At 37.1% G+C, this 23333-nt stretch overlaps 1 protein-coding gene across 3 annotated transcripts in view; it reads right to left on the reverse strand.

Annotated features, from left to right (window-relative positions):
• The window catches only part of NOL4 (nucleolar protein 4), a 179326-nt gene that overhangs the window by 38350 nt on the left and 117643 nt on the right, over positions 1-23333 (reverse strand). For 2 of the 3 annotated variants that reach the window (XM_026842375.1, XM_026842378.1), the window contains 2 exons: positions 10004-10183; positions 9067-9258 (listed from right to left, as the gene is read on the reverse strand). In XM_026842375.1, coding sequence (XP_026698176.1) covers positions 9067-9258; positions 10004-10183 — 372 coding nt within the window. The remainder of the gene's footprint in view (positions 1-9066; positions 9259-10003; positions 10184-23333) is intronic. The other variant, XM_026842377.1, reaches the window with a different exon arrangement.

Consider the following 23333-nt stretch of genomic DNA (forward strand, 5'->3'; position numbering starts at 1 on the left):
CAGAACAAACTACTGAACTTGTTTCCAGTTTTGAAAATAAATCAGTCTAAGAGATGAAGGACCCTGATGCTAAACCCTGGTGTCACTACAGAAGTTAACATTACAGGACAAACAGACACCTTCCTCAGAGGAATGAGTAAGTCTTTTAGAAGGTGACGTATGAGACAAAAAATGTTCTAACCAAAAAGTAACATGAACCCAAGTTCCCCCATCTTATTTGTTTATGGCAGAGAATAAGTTTATTGAAGTGTTTTATAAAATAAAAAATAAAGAGTTACCACAAAAATCAAGCAGTCATGCTTTTCTCTGAAATGGAGTGCAGTGGTTATGAGTTCACTGTTGAAATATTGAACTCTTAAGTTAGTACGTATACAAATGAGGAAACCTCCAGGTAATGGAGTACTTTCCTCTTTCTCTCACTCATCACTGCAGCTAGCTGTTGATATGTTCATGTCAAGAACTATCTGGAGTGAACCTTAGGGATAATGTAATGAATGAACAGTTGAGTCACCGGGGAAATAAGACACTGTAACAAAGCACAGGAGAAAAATCATCTGATTAAGGTTTGGGCTCCATCAACTTAACTCAGGCAGAGCAGTAGTCTGGCACTGACTGAGAAGATGAACACAGTCCTCTGTCACTAAATGCAGAGCTGTTTAAAAGAGGATTTTCTGTTCCATGAAATGCCATATTCATGAAATGTCAAAAAGATCAATTTTGAAAAGACCTGCCTAAGAGGAAAAATTGATTTGAAATAACCACTTTTTTAAAAATGTTTTTAAATAAACTGAATTAATACCCTCATCTTCTAAGCTCAGAGGCCCCTTCTGGCTTAGCTTAATTTCCTCATCTTCTATACTTCTGGTTATTCATGATTTCTGTCATGGCTACCAGCTATAAAACCACTTCTGTAAGAAGCTCAAGCATCCCAGTCCTTGTGGGGTTCTGAACGTTTCTCAGCTCCCTATCTAAGAGTGAGACAGAAAGACCTTGGGAAACATGACAAAAGCAACATCATTCAATTCTGCAGAAGGGAGCCAGCAGATCTCAGCCAAACCAGCATTTTCTAGGTTCCCAGACTCCCCTCTGCAGAGGTGAGAGCCGAGTGATGGCTCCTGCATGTTTGGGACTACAGCAGGAAATGTGGGAGCCAAAGAGTCCTTATTTCCAAGGGCTCCCCCAATACCTGGAACAATAACCTGCCCACTGGACTAGCAGGAAACCAGATGCCATTTTACTGAATTACGTCAAAACAGAAAACCTTTGACAAACTAATATTTCTTAAAGGGAAGGAAAAAAAAAAAAAAAAAAAGGCATTATCAAAAAAATCCCAACCAGCTTTAACTTGCAGAACACACCTAGTGTTGATACATAACATTCGCAGCCCCAGTCTGGTATTGCTTTCACTTCACAGTGATGTAAAGCAGGAAATAACTATGCTGGAACTACCCATGTGTAAAACAACAGAAAAGAAGCAAGCCTCTAAACTTTAGTCTACCAAAACAAGATATTTACACGGCAAAATTAGAAGGCAGGATAACTTTTTTTTTTTTTTTTTTTAAACCAGTGACAGAAGAGAGGCATGTGAAAATTTTATAGTAACTTTCAGGTGAAGAGATGAATAAAACTTAGAGGGAATCTGGAAAACAGCTTAATACAGACCTTCTGAGAATACTATATGCCTCTGTCCATCACACAGCAGTGGTATACAGAAATCCTTTGCATTTACTTGCAAACATGATAGTGCATGTGACTGCACTAGAACAGCAGCCACTATTTGAACACACACCGGTCGTTGGTTTTGTACATCTCTTCAGCTGACACACAACTAATGTTCAGCTTTTAACATGATATAGGCAACAAGTATTTTGACAAAAGATGTGAGGGAAACCTGCTAGATTTCATGTACATGCGGATGCCTCTGTTTTTAACATCTTTTGAAGTGACTGACATTCAGGATGTGGCTGAAATTCCCTCAGTAGCCCAAGGGAGAATGACCAACCACCTCTAGTCCTCTCATATTTGAAATCGCATTTAAAGGTTATTTAAACCTGATTCCTGAGACCATCACAGAACCTGTAGATGGTGACGACAACAAAGAACAAACATACCATATCGGACAGGAACTTCTGCATGGTTTTAAGAGAGATCATTTTCATGCAAATTGATACAAAGATTTCATACATTTCTCCCCTTATCGCTTTCTGAAGAGTACAAATTATTGACAGATGTACTTTTGCAGATTTCTTACTGAGAAATCAAATTAGTCAATACTTCTCTGTAGTCAAATAAGTGTTGGTCTGCTTTAAAGAACATTAAAGCTAGTAAAGAACTTTCTGTGGCTTTGGTGGGCTTTAGATCTGCCTCTCAAAATCAAAGCATCTTACAACAAGACTTTCTGGAGTTATGGAGTAGTCCTGCAAGACCGCTGATTTTTTAGTAGTTGAAATCAGAAATCTTTGGCCCAGATTGTCTAGAAATTAGTTCTATCAGTATAATCTCTGATTGCTTAACATAAAAAAGACTAGCACTTTCAGTATGCTGTAAAATACCCATTTGCAGTACACCAACTGTATACAGTATCACCAGGTCTTCTGTTTAAAGTGAGGTACCTTTGCAGTATCTTCATGGGAAACATAAAATACCCTCTTTGGCATGTTCACACAATTTCTTTATTTCTATATGGAATCTAAAAACCCACTATGTTCTAATTTTAAAGGTACATTTTTGGTATAAATCTAGCAATTATTGATATAATAGATGATATTTCAGTCTAAGCCACTAGGAGCAGTATATTCATCAAAAAGAAGTTTTCCGATCTGCTGTACATGCTGTCCTCCTGTGGTTAAAGTTCTGTTGTCTCTAAAGTTACTACCTTAGCATTTTTTGTGAGATCCAGTATTTACTTATGAATAAAAGCCAAAGTTGTCATAGAGAAGCTTGGTCTAGATACTCTTACATGTTATCACCAGTCTGACTCAGTTCTGGAAAAATACAGCTATCTATTTTGTCAGATAATGGGCACCCATGCACACCCACTGAAATACCAAACGTTATAACCTGGCATTTGTGCATAAATACTACCTTCTAGTTTAGGCCAATTAACACTGAAAAGGAGATCTTCCAGTATAAGACAGTTGCAAGCACATAAACATACAAGTTACTTCATTTTGTTCATAGAGATCCTAATATAAATGTATGAACTCTAATATAAATGTGTGAATGAGAAATAGATATTTCATCTATTACTAAAACTTGGAAAAAAATAGTTCCAAATTTTTCAAAGTGATTTGACATCTGAAGGTGAAGAAGAATGCCTAAGATGCCTCACTGACAATAACTTTTTCCAGAGGTACCACTAAGCACTTCTTCACATGTTGGGCTCGAAACAAGATGATAATCCCAAGTGCTCTCCTGCAAGTCAGCTTTTTCCTCAGGTAAGACCAGTTCATTTCCAAGATGAAATATTGAAAAATTGTCATAACTCTTTCATAATAATTAAGATCTAACACAATGTGTTAAAAATCCCCAACATATTTATAACAGTATGCAATACCTAAATAGCATTTTTCATAGAAAAAAATCCAAAATACTTTACAAGACACGGCACACATTATCTTCAAATGGGATTTTTTTTTAGTGCAGTGAAATGTATGACACAGACTACAGAGTTAGTTACAAAGGATTCAGAAAGCCTTCCAAAGAGTGTTTTTAAATTTACATACCGAAGTACAGTACTGCACTCTATTGGATGTACTTTTGTAATTGTTAGTACACTATAGTGAAATATGAACAACCGAACTGGCATTTTAAAGCTTGTAGCACTGCATTTCAGTCTTGGGTTTGATATATCTTGCTCAGTCTTGCAGTCTTGTGATACTCAACTGTAGTACCTACTAAGGAATTCAAAGAAGTAACAAGAGATATTTTCTTAAATGGCAGAAGAGGCTTTTTAAAACATTCAGTGATGTTCACATCACTTTTTTAAGTTTTCAGCTTTAAAGTACATTTAATTGAAACTTGTGTTGCACCTTGATTATGACAGCACCTAAATATACCCATATATATCTTGACTTATCCATATTCCTGTCTAAATGTTAAGCAGATGACACAGTCCAATCAACCACTGTTCTGCTGCTGCTGTGCCAAGTAGGGCTAGTGGAAATTTTAAATGACTTATGTGAACAACAAAAGAATATCCAGCTGACTTTATCCACCTAAAACTCAAGCATTCTGTCTAAACTAATCATCTAGTTTTCTTTTTTGTTTGGGGGGGGGAGAGGGGAGAATATTTAAGAGCCTTAGGGAAACTGTTTCTAGAATTATTGGAATTATTGTTTTTAAGGATATGTCAGACCTAATGGAAAAAGTCAAAGTTTGTCTGAGAGTAGCTTTGCCATTTTTTCAGCCAGATGGCCCATCAGACTTGTATAAGCTAACCACTGTCAAACAAGGGTGAGATGCTTAGAAAGGAAGGTGAACAATCAACAGAGTTTGGGGTATAGTATAATACAAAGCAAGAATTCTATAACAATTTGTAGATCTCCATGTAACTGTTCTTGTGATAGTTTTCTTAATGCCTCCCAGCTTATGAATCAAGATTAGATATGCATCCCTGAATCCACAAACCCTCATCTTCCTGAAAAAGCTTATGACCTTTCCAGCCATAAAAGGCCTGAGGACTGAAAAGCCCTGGGACTGCAAGGGCAGCTGGACTATTCAGCACTAAATTCAGTAAATAACGAAAGCTTCCTCTCTCTAAAACCAAGACTTAAAAACATAAGCTAGATATCTATCCTGAGAAATCTTAACATGGCAGATTTCAGAAAATGTACCCCCTTCTGAAAACCAGCCCCTACCAAAGTTGCTCAGTCACAATATAGAAGCAGTCCAAGACACAAGACACATTTAAAACACCTCGATCAACATGTGCACAGTCAGAAATTGTGAAAACACCTCTTACAGCCAATTGGCACAACCAAATGACAGAAGCAGTGAAAGATACAGAGCTTAGCTATTTGTTATTGAGGCTGGCAATAGGACAGAAGGAGCTGGGATGAACAACACCAGGATGTAACTGGGGAACTATCTTCAGGCATAGTGGGACTCTTCTTCTCTGACACATTCAAACTTGTCTTCAGACAATGAAAAGCATTATGACTTTTCTCTCCAATACATAAGAACATTTTGTTCTTTGCTACTATTGTTTCCTATTACAGTAGTGCCTAGGAAGGAGTTTTGGGGTTTTTTTTTTAAACAAAACAAAGAATCTCTTTGTGAATGAGAGTTTAAGACCTTGCTCTTGCATTGGGATGCAGATAGAAAAAACGGCACACCTGTGGAAAAGATACTGTATGATGCAGTTTCAAAATGAATGCAGTGAGACTGATGATAGTAGATCATGAAGATGGGAAGATGCAGATAGTAGTAAGAAAATTTAATTATTAAGTCAATTCAACCTAATTTGATTATTTTTAGTTCCAAAATTTTTCTGGACTGTAACTAACTAAATAAATACCACATATCCTCAGCAGCTGTCTACTATCTTTTTTAAATTGGCAGTCTTCTGTAAATACAGAGGCTGGTACAAGTCTAAAGGACAGATTTTAAAAACATAAGTGAAACAGGTCATTTGACCATTTCAGGGAGAAAATTCCTCTTGCATAGCGTATATGGGTCACAAAACACTTAGTGTTTATAAAGGAATTCTCATTAATAGCAGTCCTTGAGAAAGAGGCAGTAATATATTTTTTTATTTTGCTTATGGGCTAATGAAGAGAAAAATAATTTCTTTAAGAACATCAAGAATTTTAAGAATTTCACGAAGTGCTACAGCACAGTGCAGATGAAAGCACAACCTAGAGATCCCATCCAAAAGCCAGCGATTTCAGGACTTGAAAAACTTCCCTCTGCGTGAAAGATTCTGAGCAAGATCATGGAGTTTAGTATGAGAACATTCTCAACAGTCCATAACCAAGAGACAATGGGAGGAGAAAAACAATCTCACAATTCACGAGAAAAACCTTGACAGTGCCTTGCTGAGGGATATGCTTGTGTCAGAATGAAAATAAAACAATTACAAGCTGAACAGTCAAATGGGGAAGCATTTCCAATGTAGAAAGGGAACTCCTCAAAGGAATATTTGTAACAGGAAGCTATGCAAGCTGCCTTGGATTCCACACACAAATATCCATCATAAGTAGAAGCAGAATAACTATAAGCAACCTCTTGAAAATATTAATAGTAAGAAACACACTAATTAACAATATGAACACTCATGAGACTGAGCCTTTCCCATTGCCTCAGAACTAGAACTGGCCTGTTATACAGTAAGAACTGTCATTTGGATTACAGATGGCAAATAACTGACAGAAGCAGGCCTCAGGCGTGCTTTTTCATCTTTACCATGCAGTCTTACACTAATTTAACTTAGTGTTTACACTTTCTCTTCACTTTACAATATGACGCTGTAGAGAGCTGCACTGTTCCACACACAGTCTGAACTGTCATATGCCGTATATGAAATAATTCTCTTTTTCTCTTGCAACTCGATGCTCAAAATGTAGCATTCTGAACCTGAACAAAATGAAAAACTTGTCTTTAATATGTCTATAGCAAAAGACATCTCCTGTGGAGAGTATTATCTGACATCCTATTTAATATAACAACGGTAGCGCTATTGCTCCTGAGGAGATCATTATCCTGTTTTGCTATATTTGAGGGTAACACCTTATTCAAATCAACACCAACATGTCCTTTCATGATTGTTTTGAACAAATGTTATTATCCAGACAAAGTAATTCTTTTCCACTGTCAAAATGGTAAATACATTTAAAATAATCATACAGCCAAGTGCCTCTGTCCATGGTAGCATTTTCTAAAACTGCTTATAATCAGGAGGTGCTGATACAGTAATTTAGAAATCAGAAAATAATTAACAAATGGCTATGTATTACATTTCAGAATTATCCAAGACATGAATATAAACCACCACTTATTCTCTTAGGATGTTAGTCTCCTCCAATGACTTAGGATAGTCTTTGGCTCATGTTCCTACCTGCAAATGGGGAAGCAGGACAGATTTCCCTTCAGGCACAAGAGGGCCGAAACCTTTGGCATGAGCTTCAGTGCCTTGTCATTTCCATTCATGGGCAGCGAAGTCAACATTTTAGAGGGTAATTTGTTTGTTGAAAAATAAATAAAGCCCATCATAAACTGTCATGGAACATTATAAAAATAGGGAATATTTCTGAATTACCAGGATCATGTTCCTGGTAATCTCTGCTCCTTTTTGCCTCCCAGGAATAAATTTGATCCTGCAACCTTTATTCATATGAAAGTAACATTTGCAAATGTGCACTGAAGTCAAGCCAAACTAGCTCTTATGGGTCAGACGGTAAGTCCCTTATTTATATTGCAAAACAGTTGCACAAGTCTTTCAGATAACAAAAAATGAGTCAGTTTACATAACCACTCATCAGTGTAAATAATGACAGTAATGAGGCCATAAATTGGAACAGTGAGGAGACTCACTAGCATTGGCTAATTTTCTAAGTATCTTCAGTTGAAAGTACAGCAAAATAAAAATATTTGGCATCATGAAAGCTGAACTTGATGCTGCTGAATTATTTTCAGCCAGAGTGATTAGATGCAATTTGATGCTACTTAGTGTATCGTAGAAAATATTTACTTTCTATTTTTCCTTCTTTTATTTCAGAAGGCTATACGATCTGACACATACACCACTGGTCAGTCTTTGGCACTTTTATCTATACAGATGTCCTTTATTCTACCTATCTCTCTTCATCTGTGTTCCTATTGTTCAGAAACAGTGTTATCCCCATGTTTTAAATAATAACACCATGCAGTCCATTAGAATCACAAACACATCCAAAAACTTGGTTCCTGTCTTTGCTTTTTGTGTTATCCAATAGTGGTCTTACTCTATAAATAAATCTGATATTTTGTTCTTAGAACTGTCAGCTAACATCTTAAACAACATATGGAAATCATAAGTATTCTGCAAAGACTGCAGGAAAGAGAAAGACAGAGAGAAAGAGAGAAACAGTAAAATTCAATTATCCCCAGTAATTTTTAAATGTAATCAATGGGTTTGCAGATGATTAATTAAAAAAAATGATATGTTTAATCACTAAATGGTATCTATTTGTAATGATGGGGTGATTTTGTTGTCATCTAAAGGCCACAGAGATTGCTAAGACATAAGGTGTGTAGCTACCTAGTTTCTTCCAAATTTCCTGGGGTTTGCAAATACAAAAGTTTTTTAGAGATAATGAAGCTGCCAGTTGGTAAGAAAACTTATTATTACCCATTCTTGTGCTAACAAGTAATACTAAAATAATAATGTCTGAAAGCACTGACAGTTGTATACCATCATCATTTTCATGGGTTTTGGTTCAACTACAATTACTAAGCCATTGGGATGCTCAATTTGTAAGCTTGATGTCTGTGTTTTAAAATCATTTAATACGTTTTGCACATCTGTATGTCAACTGAAAGATTTCAAAGGAGTAACTTTTACTGATAAGTAATAGACTAAAATGTACAAGAAAAAACCCAAAGCCAAAACCATTGCCAGTGTGACGTTACCACACTGGGCATTTTCTTGGGTATACCATTTCTCTAGTAGGACCTAATTTTTACAGAGCTCACAGAAATCCAGTTAGCAGAGGCATTTTAAAGAAAAATCCATCTTACTGAAAGACTTTTCCAGGAAAAAATCTCTAACTGTAACCTAAAGCAAGAAATAAGTCACTATACATGACATCATTTGGATTCCCTCCTTATGCCTTGCTTTGTTCTTCTTTCCCTGTGCATTCATACTAGTTCATCCTGTGAACTCTTGTGTCTCAAAGCATTTATAAACCAGTGAACAAAGGGAATAAATTCAGGAAGAATGAAGGAGGGAAAAATAAACCTCTGACCTGGTATTACCCAAAAAATAAACAAACAAAAAAAGACACTAAGATGAAAACAAAATAGTGCCATGGATTTACATATGGGGTTTTGATGGAAACTAGGGCTGGGTTTTAAATCAAAACTCACCATCTCAAAACCACTTCTTTTCATCCGCCTGCAGGACTTGAGGTAAGTACGTATGCGTTTTCTGGCACGCTCTTGATACTCAGGGAATTGTCGCCTGCATGAGTCAATGATAGCCTGGATCTTTTCTTTGGGCTGCTTAGAGATTGGGACCATTCGGTCCAAGTTTTCATCTACAAACAGCCTGACAAACATCTGTTGGCAAGAGGGAGACAGAGGAGATGGGTTTGGAGGGCGGCTCTCTTCTCTTCCTAGCTTCCTGTCTTGATTACTGATAGGAAGACATTTTTTCTATCCACTGAAGAGCTTTGTAATGGGAAGCCAGAAATATTAAGCAAACAGTTCTTTAAAGGGTTATTTTAGGGGGGCTGATTATAAAAAAAAAGACAAGAAAAGAATAGTCTATAGGATACAGAACTTGTGAGATAAACCAGAACAGACTGTGAAAATAGGCACTACTTAAGTTTCATTATTAACAATAAGCTGTGATTGCTAATCATTTTATTGAACTGACTCTCACTTTTTCTTTGTTTGAACAATTGCTTGTGTTTTCATGCATAATTACATACATTGAGAAAGCAATAGAGAACAGCTGACCACTGGAATGGTCTTCTGATAAACTAGCTACAGCCCCTTTCCATTCAGTGGGTGAACATGCACATACACACATCCACATCCACACACACGGGTGCACACGCACACATATAGAACAAAACTTTGTTTTCCTCACTGGTAACGATGGCACTCTGCCTTAAAATTCTAAATAAAACACAGTAAATCTGTCATCTGCTGGCAAGAGTTTAATGTGCATTAAAATAATAATTGAAATAAATCCTGAAAATTAAATTAACGTGCCTTTAATATTGTCAAACTTACCTATAAATAACAATGTAAAAGGAATAGTAGAAGTAAACAAGACAATGAGTGCAAGAGGACTTACATTAAAAGCTTTCAGTCGCTCAGCTTCTACCCCGTCTGATTCATTGACCTTCTCAGGATCTTCCTGCTCATCATGGTCATCCTCATCCTCATCTCCTCGATTCAGAGACAGGTCTTCAGCACCTCTGCCTACACTCTCATTCTTGCCAGAGTCATAGCTTGAATAGCTATGTGCAGGGGACTGAAAACGGACAAACATAATATGTTTGTAAAAATTCACCATGGAAATAAGGTCTACTCATCAAAAATGCTTATAAATACTACAAGAATTCCATGATTTCTTTTTATTCTTTGTTCCAAATAAAGTGCTCATAATCCTTGTAAGAGTGAACAATTCACAATAATATTCATTTCAGTACTTTAAAAAAAATGTAACCAGCTGCAAATTCAGTAAATCAATTAACAAATGTATTACCTACAATAATTACATTTAACATGAGAACTTTGCCATACATCCTTGCTTAAGTACTACATACAGAAGTTTCTTACAAATACCAAGTTCTTTTTAATAGCCAAGATGTAAATAAGGGGCAGTTGATTTGGAGAAAACTCTAAAGGACTAAAAATTACACATATTTAGGCAAAGAGGATTTAAGTAGGAAACTGATATTCATCCAATCAATATGAAATACTATCAAGAGCTGCAGTAAGTTATTCAAAACATGGAGATGATTATCTTCTAGCTTCACTTGTAAAACCCCAAAATGAATTAGGGACGTGTACATTTGTTAACATTTTTAATGCTCTTCTGAGAATCATATGGTAAAGCCATTTTCCCTTTGCAAGTCAGTATTCAGAACTTTCCCCTGGGCAGAAAAGCAGCTTGCCGGATAAAACAGATGACCATCTCATTAAAGTGTATCCACTTGTCAGACCAAAAAGTTTTAAATTACCAGAAGTCAATACTGTGAATTTTTCCTTGCAGTATCAAGACTTCAGTTACACATTTCCTCTGCATATATTTTAAACTGCAGGCCACAAAAAGACATGAGTAATAAAAAAGCCTTCTACAACTTAACAGCTTAAGATCAAAGCTTTCCCCCAGTCATTCAACAGTATCATAGAGTATCATCTTCACCAGAGCCATCAGATTCACGTTAGGTAATTTAGAGCAGCATTTTACTTCTATAATATTTTAATCTTGTAATATTTCAATATTTTCTTCTCTTGCTTCAAAGCATACTGTAGTATATTAACTTCAGAGAGTCCTGAATCAGGTGCTACACAATGAACCTCACATACATGCCTTTTTTAGGTGCCTCCTGTCTAAATGTCACCAAAAGTCAGGAGCATAATGCCTCAACCAGAAATACATTTCAAATACTTAAAATCACATGCTTTGATCTACATTCTGAGCTTCCCAAAATTGTCTTTATTTCAGGGTGTTTTCACCAGTCACAGCTGGGCAGTGAGGTAGGAGGGAAAGGACAATAAACCCATTCATCTTTAAGGTATACTTCTTGCTTTATAGTCTTACTCCAACTTCTTATTTTCTTTCCCTGTTTTCATTTCCATCTTACATCAGTACTCTGTACATCATCAGTTTTGGAGGCACTCCCATACATTTCCTTGTCTTGCCTTAACAGCAGTCATACTCCAATCCTCCCTTTTTTATCTGTCCTCCCCAGACTATATTCTCACAGTACTAATCCCCTGGAGTTCCATTTTTCAATCCTTAATGCTCCCAACATCAGATCTTGCAGCCTCTCTCAACCCCTTCTTTGAGTCTCTTCACTCTAGACCACTCTCCATTCCCTAAGCCCTTATAGCAGATGTAGGGAGAACGAGAAAACATCAAAAGAAAACAGAAGAACCAGCCTCTGAGCACAATCACCTTCAACAAGCAGCAAGCTCAGCATCACCTCTTCTCTCCCTACAGTCTATGACTACACAGTTATGAGGCAAGAAATTAGCCAGGGTTCAGGATGGCAGATGTGAAATGGCATGGAAAGATAAGATTTGAGAGAGCAGCAAAAAACCCTGTCCCTTTTTTTGACACACTGATAATTTGTTCTGGGAAGATGATGAATCTCTACACTACTACACTACCCCTTCAGATAACTCTTCCTTGCAGCAGGTGTTGAATCCATTCAATTATCAGGCTCCAGAAGAATATGGTTCCATCGTGACAGGAGATGACAGTTATAACTTACCAGAGTGTCTAGCATATATAAGCAATTGTATTTAACCTGGCCAGTGTCTACCAGAAGGCCAACAGCTGCAGCCTGGAAGAGTGAATTCCTTGATCATGAAGAGATTCCAGAAGAATTTTTTTTTTTTAAGAGTTATAATTAATAAGTTGTTACAATTATTGTAATTGTGTCCAAGTGCTATGCAGTAGAAGATCTGACCTAGACTGCAAGACTTGTTCTTTTGTGCTTCTTCATTTCACCTTATGTTACAGCTATACAGCATGCAGAGGGCTTCTAGATAATCTGGGCTTCTAGATAATCAAAAAGCCATTTTGTGTGCTAGGCACCATATAAAGCTGTAGAAGCCACTGCCCTGAAGAACCCTACTGTCTGAAACTGTTGTTCTGCAAACACTTGATTTCGCATGAGTCATTTCATCAGACTAAATCCAATTAGACTACTCATGTGCATAAAGTTAAACAGATGCAAAACTGACTTCAGTATGTACATATGTTTGGGCTGGATGCCAAGATCATAAATTATGCACCAGGATTGAGATTTGGTTTTGTGAAGGGAAGAAATATAGGCCAAAATGCATTAGCTATGTCTCTCAAAAATGCAATAGTTGGGGTTTTTTTTAAAGAAAGCATTACATAGAGAGCCTTGTCCAATGTCTTCTCCAAAATATTTATTTCAAGAATAACTTTAGAATCCTAAATGAACCATGGAGAAAAACATACTCTTAGAAAGTTGTACGGCAGGAATCCATATTTATTCATTGTGGATTTGAAGACTGTGTACAGTACCAGGGAAAAAAGGTGGGATTTTTCCTACCTGTTTCATCAGCAAACTGAGGGAAGAGGTTACAAAAGCTCATTTAAGAATAAAATTTCTACCTTTTTGTATTTCTACACACATGAATATTGAGTCAGAGAAGGAACAGACTGTTTTGCTCACTTGATTACTCACTTGACAGAGTGTTGACTCTGCAGTTGTGCAGAAGCTGATAAGCATTTTCTTTTGGTAGTCTATTAAGCAGCTGCAGTGATGAACAAACATGGAGTAGGACTGCAGAGGACAACTTTTTACATATTCCCCAGTTTTAGGTGTTGCACTGTCCTTTCAAAAGGCTACTCCCACCTTTGCCAGACAGGAACCTGCTCATTCAGATTCCTGTACACATTTGTATGGTCCTGCAGTGAACTGGACTGGAGAAGTGATCCTGGTTAAAATGTATTGGGGCTGGTTTGTTTTGGTTTTTTTTCTTTTCTTTTGCTAGTCTGTTTAAGACCAGCATCAGATCTTGGCTCTAGTCCACCATCTGAAAGCACAAATCTTTGTGCTGACAGGAGGCATGAGCATGGAAGGGACAGAGGGAGCATACACATCTCTGTTGACAACAATGCAAGATTAAAGCAATCATGGAGTAGAAGCATTAGTACACACAAGATGTTTCACAGGTGAAACCTTTGTGCTTAACAAATGGGGATTGGAAAAGAAAATTAGAGAAACGTAAAATGAGAAATTATTCAAGGAGAACAAATGAGACCAAGGCTAAGGTCAAGACTATTCCCTTCCCCAATCATTTAGATTATTATAAAGTTGTCTTAAAAATACTAAAATGTTGATAGGTATATTCTGGCTGCTTTGTCCTTGACTTTTTCTGAAGGTTCTGAGTTCATTATTTTAATCTCTTCCTTGCAATAATAGACACTTCTGCTTTATAAAAATGAAGGTAAAGGTTCTTGCCTACCAACCTGCTTTCAGGAGCTTATGACACGAAATATCAACGACTTTCCAACACATTACAACTCAGCAACAAAAGTTACCTGAAGTAAGGTCAGTGTCAAATCACACAATAAAAGACCTGGGAGGACATTACAGTGTTATCTAGTTCATCTTGCTGCCACAGAACAAAGTCAGAAGGTCATTCCTGACCACTGTTTGTCTGGCTGTTATATTAAGACTTCCAGTGACAGAGATGCCATGCGTCCCTCAGACAATCTCCATCTGTGCTTCACTGTCTTAAGAATTATTAAAATATTCTTAACACCCACCTCTGACTTTTATAAACAGTATTAAGCCTATTTCTTTTTCACGTCTCTACCATGTATCACAATAGAGGACAGATGTACCTAGAGAAGAGAGACTTCTCTTTGCTCTTTACAAGAATCTTTCAGACATTTGAAGACTATTATCATGTCCCCTCCCCTCCTCTTCCTGATAAATTCATGCATGCTATGAAACAGTGTTTTCCAGATTCGTAATCATTCTACTGGTCAGCTCGGGGTGTTCTCTCTTTGGTCTGAAACTCTCTCAAAGAGCAACTCCCAGCAACTGACAGCAAGAGACTCTTGGTTATCTCGGTGAGTGTACACAGAAGGTTGTTGATTATTGGACCAAAAGTTATTCAGTGACAGAAAGTTAATTACTGAGGCTGGTTATTTGTATGACCAAAAATTGGAGAAATCATTACTTTCTGTTTTTTTTTAAAAACTCCAAAAGAGAACAAAAGACCCCACCTTTTCAGGGAAAAGAGCCTCTGAATGAAGTGCAACAGACTTTTTTTTTTTAATTAAGCTTAATTTTTCACATTGACATTGCGTTTTACATTTACATTTAGTTGGATAGTTCTACATTTAGTTGGATAGTGTGTAATTCTTTCAGTTGTTACTTTAGACACTCATAAATCACAGCACTCCTGTGAGATAAAGAGATTTGGAGATGTGAAAAGCTGGCAAGACATTAGCACAGGTTTCCATGCTGCATGGAAAAGAAAGGAGTTGTGAGGTAAGCAGAGATGAAAACACTCTACTGGCTATACACTATTGTTATTTCAGAAATCTGCTCCTACATCTGTAAGAGTTAATAAACAATTTTTTTTTAATGAGTAAATAAAACCATAATGTAAAGCTGACAGAGTTCTGCTTGTCTACTCAGTTGTATCTCCAACCCTTTCTTCCTTCTCTTTCTACATCTCAGTCAGTGCCCTTGTACCACTGAATACACAAAAGTCTACAATTTCAGCAATTACTCTTGCAAATTAGGTGTGCTTTCCCACATATTTTCCCATGTGCTATTGCGTACACATACTTTTATAAAAAAACATTTCTACGATACAGAAAGGGATTAGAACATTCTGATGACAACAGGTTTGATTGCTTTGAAGAATTTTTTTTCTCTGAATTAATTAAATTAAAACTTAGTTTTAATTTTTTAATTTCACATTTACATTTTTTAATGATTCTTCATATGACAAGGCTTTTGAAAAAAGTGTAACACACTGGGTTTTGGTGAACTGACAGTGTGTAAGAAGCATGTATTTTATTTTACATATAACCAAAATTAAAAGGTTAAGCTTGTAAAGGGGGAAATTATTATCCTATATCTTCCCCTTAAAATTATATTTTAAATTTATGTTGGATTCTCAGAATTGTCCTTTCTTTCCTGTGCAAACTGTGAGTTTTCCATATTGCACAGAACTTGCCTACAGGAGATAGTGCTTGGGTTTTTTTTTTTCATTAATTCTATAACATACATAATATAAATAACACATTAGAAAACATAAAATACATTTGGCACATACATGCCCTTTTGGTATTAAAAGAGATTAAACTATGAATTCAAACATTCCCATCTTTTTCTGCTCAATTCAAACAGTAAAGCAGGAGGCATAACTGGAAAGCTAAGGTTCAGCTATTATCCAAAGCAATCCTCTTTCAGTTTTTTATAGATAAAAGTTCAGCTCTATTATTTTCCATTAATAAGCCATTTTTTTCCACAATCCCTCTTAAATCCTATGCCTTTCTCTCTTCCAGACTTTACTGTTATTATCCTTTTTACACAGCCCCTTTAAACCTTCATACTGTCATATGTGTGGAACTTTACTGCCCATCATATTTTTCTCATTACAGAAAAGACTGTGAAGTCTCAAATATAATTCCAGCATCTCACCATTTATTTCAAGATCCAATTAACCTCATTTTTATAAACCTGTCACACATTTTCTCAACTTACCCATATCCTTGCATCTGACTATGACCAGTTTGCTGCCCTTGTTACACCACAATTGGCCTTTCCAGCTCCTCCATAAAATCTCACCCTTTATAATGGGAATGTGTCATTGTGTATAATTTTGCTATTTGGAGCATGAGGATAACAGCATTTTTACTGGAGGAATGGAGAGCTGAAATCTAGAGCATCATAGATTTGACTTCATAAAAGCGTTAACATGTAAAGTGTTGTGGAGTAAATTGTGTAAGATATTTATACACAAAATTTGTATTACACGGAAATATTAAAAGATCTTTCCTGTTTGTTCTGTGTTAACAATATGAGCTCCAGAAAGACAACTGTTCAGTGCCTTACAATAGGAACTAGGAAATAAAAATATTTTTGTCCTGAATTATCTTTGACATGGTCTTTTCCTCAGAGTCATTGTTTTTACAGTAGTCACTGAGAGAACAGTGACTGATCCTAAGACTACCTGCTCATTCTTTCTCAGTAATTAGCCAGTCTGCTTATAATTTTCAACAGAGGCACATTTATTAGCAATAAGTAAACTGTAAATTACCCAGACACTTTCATTCCAGCAGGATTTATCTGGATAGATAGAAGTTTGGATAATTGAAAGATAAGAAACAATTGAAAGACAAAAAACAATTGAAAGACATTACCACACATACACACACTCCGAAACACAGATCTTTCTGTAGTATATTTTCTCCTTTTAGCTAAAATATAGATTATCCTAGGTCTATCACCACTAGTATTGACCAACATTGTTGAAATACATCACTTTGCTCTAATAGAGGTAACCTCAGAAATTAAGTAAGAGAGTAAAAACAGAGAGGCAATTGAGAATACTGTCAAGTAGAAGAATGAAGTATATTTAGAGACAATAGTTTAATAAGCTTCTTTTTAATTTGTCCACCACTGATCTCTTATTACCTGATTCGGCACCATCAGGAAGATTCCTGCTCCTTCCCCAGATATTCTGGAGAGGGAAAACTCTTGAAGGATCAGAGTAAGTATGGCCAAACCTCCCCAGCCCACCAAGTGTCAAGAGTACCAGGGCAGAGCCGATTTAACAGAGCAGGACACTTGCCTACTTCTCACAGCTTTTATTTTACAAAGTTGTTTGACTTCTAGAACTCCTGTCATTGATGTAGGAAGACAAGTATTTTCAAACAAATAGTGAAAAACCCTAGTTACATGACCCCTAATAACTGGTCATGTTGTAAAATGTGGCTGCTGTGTTTTTGGCAAAAATACAATGTCCTTTGTGGGAGTTGAAAAGTCAAAGCTAAATAGTGATGGACTCAAATAAAAGCTTAAATTATTTTTGTCATCATACACTGCTATTTTTAAGCTTTAAAAGGATATGTGAATTTGAGAAACAGAGGCTGCCACATAGGAAAGCTCCATCACAAACTTCTGGATTTCTGCAAACTGTGAGCCAATAGAAGTTTAAACATTTCCTACAGTACACCCAAAATCAAACCATAAGATTTGAATGAAGATCTTGTACTCTCGTAAGAGCCTACCTTATCAGAAAAAAAGAAAACCTACCTTATTATCAAAGGTAGGAAACTTCATAAGTGGTCTCCTAACGACAGAATGAACATACATTATAGGCACTACCATAGCTCTCTGTGAAGCCAACAGCCTCGTAGTGCCCCATGTAGTTCTTGTCCTTTTGTCAAATTGTATTAATCTAAAACTTCTATTGAAAAACTACCATTTTTAATTTTTGGTAAAATTTTGACCTTTTTCCAAGAACCTTTACAGTTTCCACCCAGATTCCACAGCCTTCCATTTGTCATGGGGTTTTTTTTGTTTGTTTTTTGTTTTCTTTAATAAATGAAACAGTGACATTTTATATGGGAATTAGAGAACATTTTTCTGATTAAATATACTTCATTGACTACTGATTTTCACAGTACAGGCAGGTAGCGAACATTTGTGACCATCAATTCTTTAGTCAATTGTAGACCATTGGCTGATAAGACCTACAAACGATTTTGCAAAAACACTAGGCTATTCTCATTCTATTTAAATTGAAAATGAAACCTCTAATGTAGGCAAGACATTTCGGAAGTAACTAAGATGGATAAGACCTATATAAACCCGAATATTACAATGACAATCATAATGCAAGCTTCAAGACTCTCACTCCTCTCTTAGTAGCTTGTCCTCATCTAAGTGACAGAAGAGTAAGACATAACTGAGCACATCAGCGGGGGTACAACAGACAGTTGAGTTTCATAGGAACTCTCCTGCAAGGAAAGAGCAGAATCCCTGACAAAACTCAGTCTATAGATCAAAGGCCAAAAGTGCTAACCCTTTTGATAGAAAATATCCCAAACCGTTGCTAGCTTTCAAAACAAAAGTAGCTGCTGAATACTACAACTGCAGTCTGGGCCTCTGAAGTCTGACTTCAGTATGAAGTTATTGTCAGCAAAAGCAGGAATTGAGATACAAGAGTGAAATAATTTGTTGAGTAGTAGTTTAAATGTCCTAAGTTTACTGTTTGATTTCTAGGATATTAATTTCTTAGGGGTATCTATATGCATGGAAATAATGTTATTGCAAATACAAAAGAGCAGTGTTTCTTGTCAACATGGCATCACTGGCTGCTCTATTTTGATCTTGAGCCTACTGCTGCTGGAAAACTTAAGTAGAAGAATCCCCTTCCCCACTTTAGCAGTGAGGAATACAAACCAGGGAAGACAAACCACATGCAATTGACTGGTTTAGTCACAGGCCCCTTGTCAAACATCTGCAATGAACTAGAAAACTGCCACAATCCTTGTTCTTTTTTTTCCTCCTTTGCTATTCCTTCTGGTCATGCCCCTCAGTTCAGTTTAAACCATTTTTTCCAAGCTGCTTTCTCCTAAAATCTTTCATTCTTTTCTTTCTCTTTGAACTCATTATGGTTTTAGTTCTTTTTGCCTTATTCTCCTCTTGCATTGTTCTCTTGACTCTCATACTATTTCCTTCACATCCTCCTCAAACTTCTCTCTGCTCCCTCTTTCCATAAATTTAAGCTGTGACACAAAAAGGGTTCAATAACCTGTTTTCTTCTTCAATTATAAACATGAAACATGAGGCTATTTTTTCAAGTCCCAAAGCATGAATCTATACTGGGAAATTATGTGCTTATTTGTGAACAACATCCCTTGAATCTACAACTGTCAGCTACAGATGAAGTCCTTGCTAAGAGATCTACAACCACAAAGAATCTAAAGACTTTGTACCTGCCCCTATACTCCACCACCTTTTTCTTCCTCTCAGTCTTTACTGTGAAGTTTTCTACTTCTCCATAGCAGCTCAGGTATATGCAAGCTTTTTCTATCTGCAGAGTAATGTTCCCAAGGAGCAAACACATTCTCAGGTAAAAGACTTTCAATTGTATCAGGAAGGCAGGAGAAATTATTATTTTTTTTTTCCCACTTACTTTCACCCTGCTCCTCTGTCTCTGTGTATCCCAGGGAAGCTGAAGATGGAAGCTACAGAAAAGGCTTCCAGGTTGTACAAAGTTTCAAAAGAAACTTCCAGAGAGCAATGGAAGAGACAGATGCAGGGATAATAATACATCACCACTGCAGGGTTTGCATGTCACTAAAGTGGCGGCAGCAAAGGAGGGGGTCATTTGTTTTCACCAGGTAAAGAGAAAGAAAGCAACATAGAGAAAGGATGCCTCCGTCCTGTTTTTGCCAGGACTTTGGCAAAAGAGTGCTATTTGAGGTCCAGGAACAGCTACACAGCAGCTGAACTTGCTAAACACGCAGTCACATGCTGAGCTGTGGACCTGTATTTTCTAATAAGGAAGGAGGAGCAGCATTTTTTATCCTAATTCATATCATTAAGATGAACACAGTGCACAAAACAAAAGTGGAAAATAATGAGGAACTAAATATTATGATCAAGATGAAAGAGGAAAATGGTTTAACAGTTGACCTTTCTTCATGTGCTTTTTCTGAATATATCATAAATTCTTCCCTGTGATTTCCTCTTCCTACTTCACTCCTACACAATGGCATTTCAGAGGTTCTCCCAAATTTCACCTTTCCAGTCTGAGCATGGCAGAAATGCAAATGTTTGGGAAGGAGATTAAAAATCACTTGGTGGAAACAATGGAGGATGGAACTTCAACTCACCCATCTCCATCAATGGAGACAAATTTAGGCTCTCCCTCCTTCAGTTTGCATTGCTCAGTCACTACAGTCATGTGCCAGAATAGGTGAGAGGTGACTGTCCTGTCACTGCTTCTCTTTTGATCATGAGAGTCTGACCAATCATTTACATGTTCAGAAGTACAGATTAGAGGAAAAAAGACAGTAACGGTAACATATTAAGAGACAGACTCATGCAAAAAAACAAAGCCAATTGATTAATGACATGCATGTATTCCAAAATAATCTGTTCAGTACTGAATCATTTATAATTATCCCACTAATAAGATGACATATTAAAGATTGAATAGCTAGGAATGCAACATGGGCACAACACTGATTTGTTCCACATGCAAGAGAGAAGCATACCGCTTACAGAGAAGAATAGGGCACAACTAGAGAATGAAGGACTAGCTTGTTCTTGACTTTCCTTTCTGCCTCTTGCCTCTACCTGTTTATAGTAGCAACTTCTTTTTTTTTTCTTTGCTGAGCTTTATAAAATGTCTCTGGAAGTAAATCAGCTGGATTGTGTTAGCAAGTAGCCCTCGGAGACAGAAGCTAATTGCCTTAATTATTGCTTAAGGGCCAGGTGGGGAGATTTAGAGAGATCTAAATCTTGAGACAAATTAAGTGGGCACAGATGAAGACAGGGCTCCTAAACTTGGGGGGGATGGGATGGGACGGGACAGGATGGGACTGGACTGGACTGTTCCCAGTTTGCAACAGTCTGAGTGATAGGGGAGCAGCTGAGATGTCTGTAGCTGAAGCTGATGGAATAGATTACTGATTAGTTCCCTACTTATCTGCCACAAATAAATCTTTAGACTGGTTTGTAAGAAATGCATGTAGTTTGACCCTCCTTGTTTAGGGAAGGAGAAATAAAGCATTTATCATACAAGTAAGCCAGATGTACTGCTTGAGGTTAGCACATGACAACCACCATAAGGATATTGCAGGAGATTTCCTCATAATCTCTAGCCATTAGTTCTACAGACCAATGCATCCTTAGGATTGATATTTAAAAAAGCACCAAGAAACAGAAACAACAAAAGATCCTTTCAGTCCTATCGCTATTCTGGCCTGCTCCTGCTAAAGACACAGTCTGACATTTTGGGAGTGGAGATGGAGGACAATATTACAAAAAGCATTAAACATGACTCACAAAAGAAAAGGCAATTCCTGATCAAATTGTTCAGGGAACCAATTCTAGCAAAGAACACAGTTGTGTTGAAGAGCAAATGCTCTTCCCCAGAAGAATGGGAGATCACTGTAGCCTCCTAAATCCCTACCAATATCATTAAGTATCTCTATTAGATCATGGCTTTCATGTTACCATCCTGAAGAAACCTCAGAAACTCTCGTTGTAAACCACAAATTTACCCGCTCAAGTTGCTACAACACTTTCTAATTTGTACAAAGCATGATACAAAGATAGCATGGCATAGGGTAAGCTCCTGAACAGCTGCTGTTTGGAAAGGAAACTGCTCTTCCAAACTCGACTCTGTGCTCCAGTACTCTCTGTGATTTCTTGTAGTTGTATAATCTTTGTTTACTGCAAAATGTTTCTGCCACATTGGTACTTAAGAGCTCAGTTAGAGGGAATCATGCAGCCATTAAGCAGCACAGAAGTTTCCAAGATGATCTAATAGACTTGGTCTGTAAAAGCTCAAACTCATTTAAAACAAACAATATTTTTAGTTTCTATTAGGAGAGATATTTTGAGTTGTAAATTCTAGAGACCACTTTGTTACATATGTTCACTTTAGCTTACTAAGTCAGTGCACAAAGCACAGCTCTTATCACCATCCAGCAATGGAGAACTCCCCTAGCAGAGTAGAAAATCCTATTTTTCAAAATTCTACTTCCTCCAAAAAAACACATATTGTCCATATTGTTGTAGAGGAAGAATTGTGGGAGGAAAACCAGCTAGAAGTACACCAGAAAAATTGAATAAATCAGAGCAGGCAATGCATTTTCTCATATTGGTATCACAACTCAATGCCTGACAATGGAGCAGTGAACAGCTATAAAAACTGCTTTGTATCTTGCTCCAACCCAAATGATTTAATCTTTCCCTCCTGCTCCCAAATTCAGGGAAAAGGGATTCGATCCTATATTAAGTCAGCTTATTGCATAAAGAGAACTGGCTGAAAAGTTCCGATCCAGATGTGAACGGGCCTAATGCTTTAAAAGCTTGTGTCTGTTTCTATTTGCTTTCTAATGTTACATGACTACTACTTTATCCTTACCTTCCATAGATCAAATTGAAAGAATAAAGATGAAAACAAAATAGAACATATTTTTAAAATTAAAAATAAGTCATCCATATGCCTATCTTGAGGAAGTGCCCCCTCCTCTCATGCTGCAGCTGCCTACACTGTGTGCTCCCCATTCTCCTCTTTCACAGAGTTCTACCTGATTTCCAGACATGCAGTGATGTAATCTACAGGCTGAGATCCTTCTGGAGTATGAATGCAGAATGTAACTCTCATCTGTTGCATTTTACTAAACCCAAATACAGGATGCACAGAATGTGAGGGACAGAAGAGTTTTCTGTGCACAGCCCCCATCACTGTCACTGGAGGTGGCATTGACTCTGCTCTGTTGTGTGGCCAGTCCACAGATCAAGAAACCAGTAAGCAGGAATTTTAGAAACTGAAAGGTAAGGATCACTTTTCTAAAGTTCCCCTTCCCTAGTGAGTAACCAGATTTAATGAACCTAAGCAGAATGATCTCTTTTGCACATGCATGATCTGTGCATTCTTCCCCTTAGTGTGCCAGACCTGCTGCATGCATCCAGCACCATCAGCTGGCGCTGGCATCCCTGCAGCTCTCTGAACTTTCCTGCATGGAACTTGCTTCCTGCCGAGTGAGCCACATAAGGAACAGCTCAGAGATGATTCCATAGAGCAGAAGGTCATGTGGGGTCAAAAAAGCACCCATATACTTGAAGCTGGTTCAGCCGTCAGGATCTGCACTGTGATCAATGTACCAAGAAAATATCAAGAGTTTTTATCCCAAG

Source organism: Athene cunicularia, assembly GCF_003259725.1.
Source record: "Athene cunicularia isolate RWA chromosome 2 unlocalized genomic scaffold, athCun1 chr2_part1, whole genome shotgun sequence".
In the NCBI taxonomy this organism is placed as follows: domain Eukaryota; kingdom Metazoa; phylum Chordata; class Aves; order Strigiformes; family Strigidae; genus Athene; species Athene cunicularia.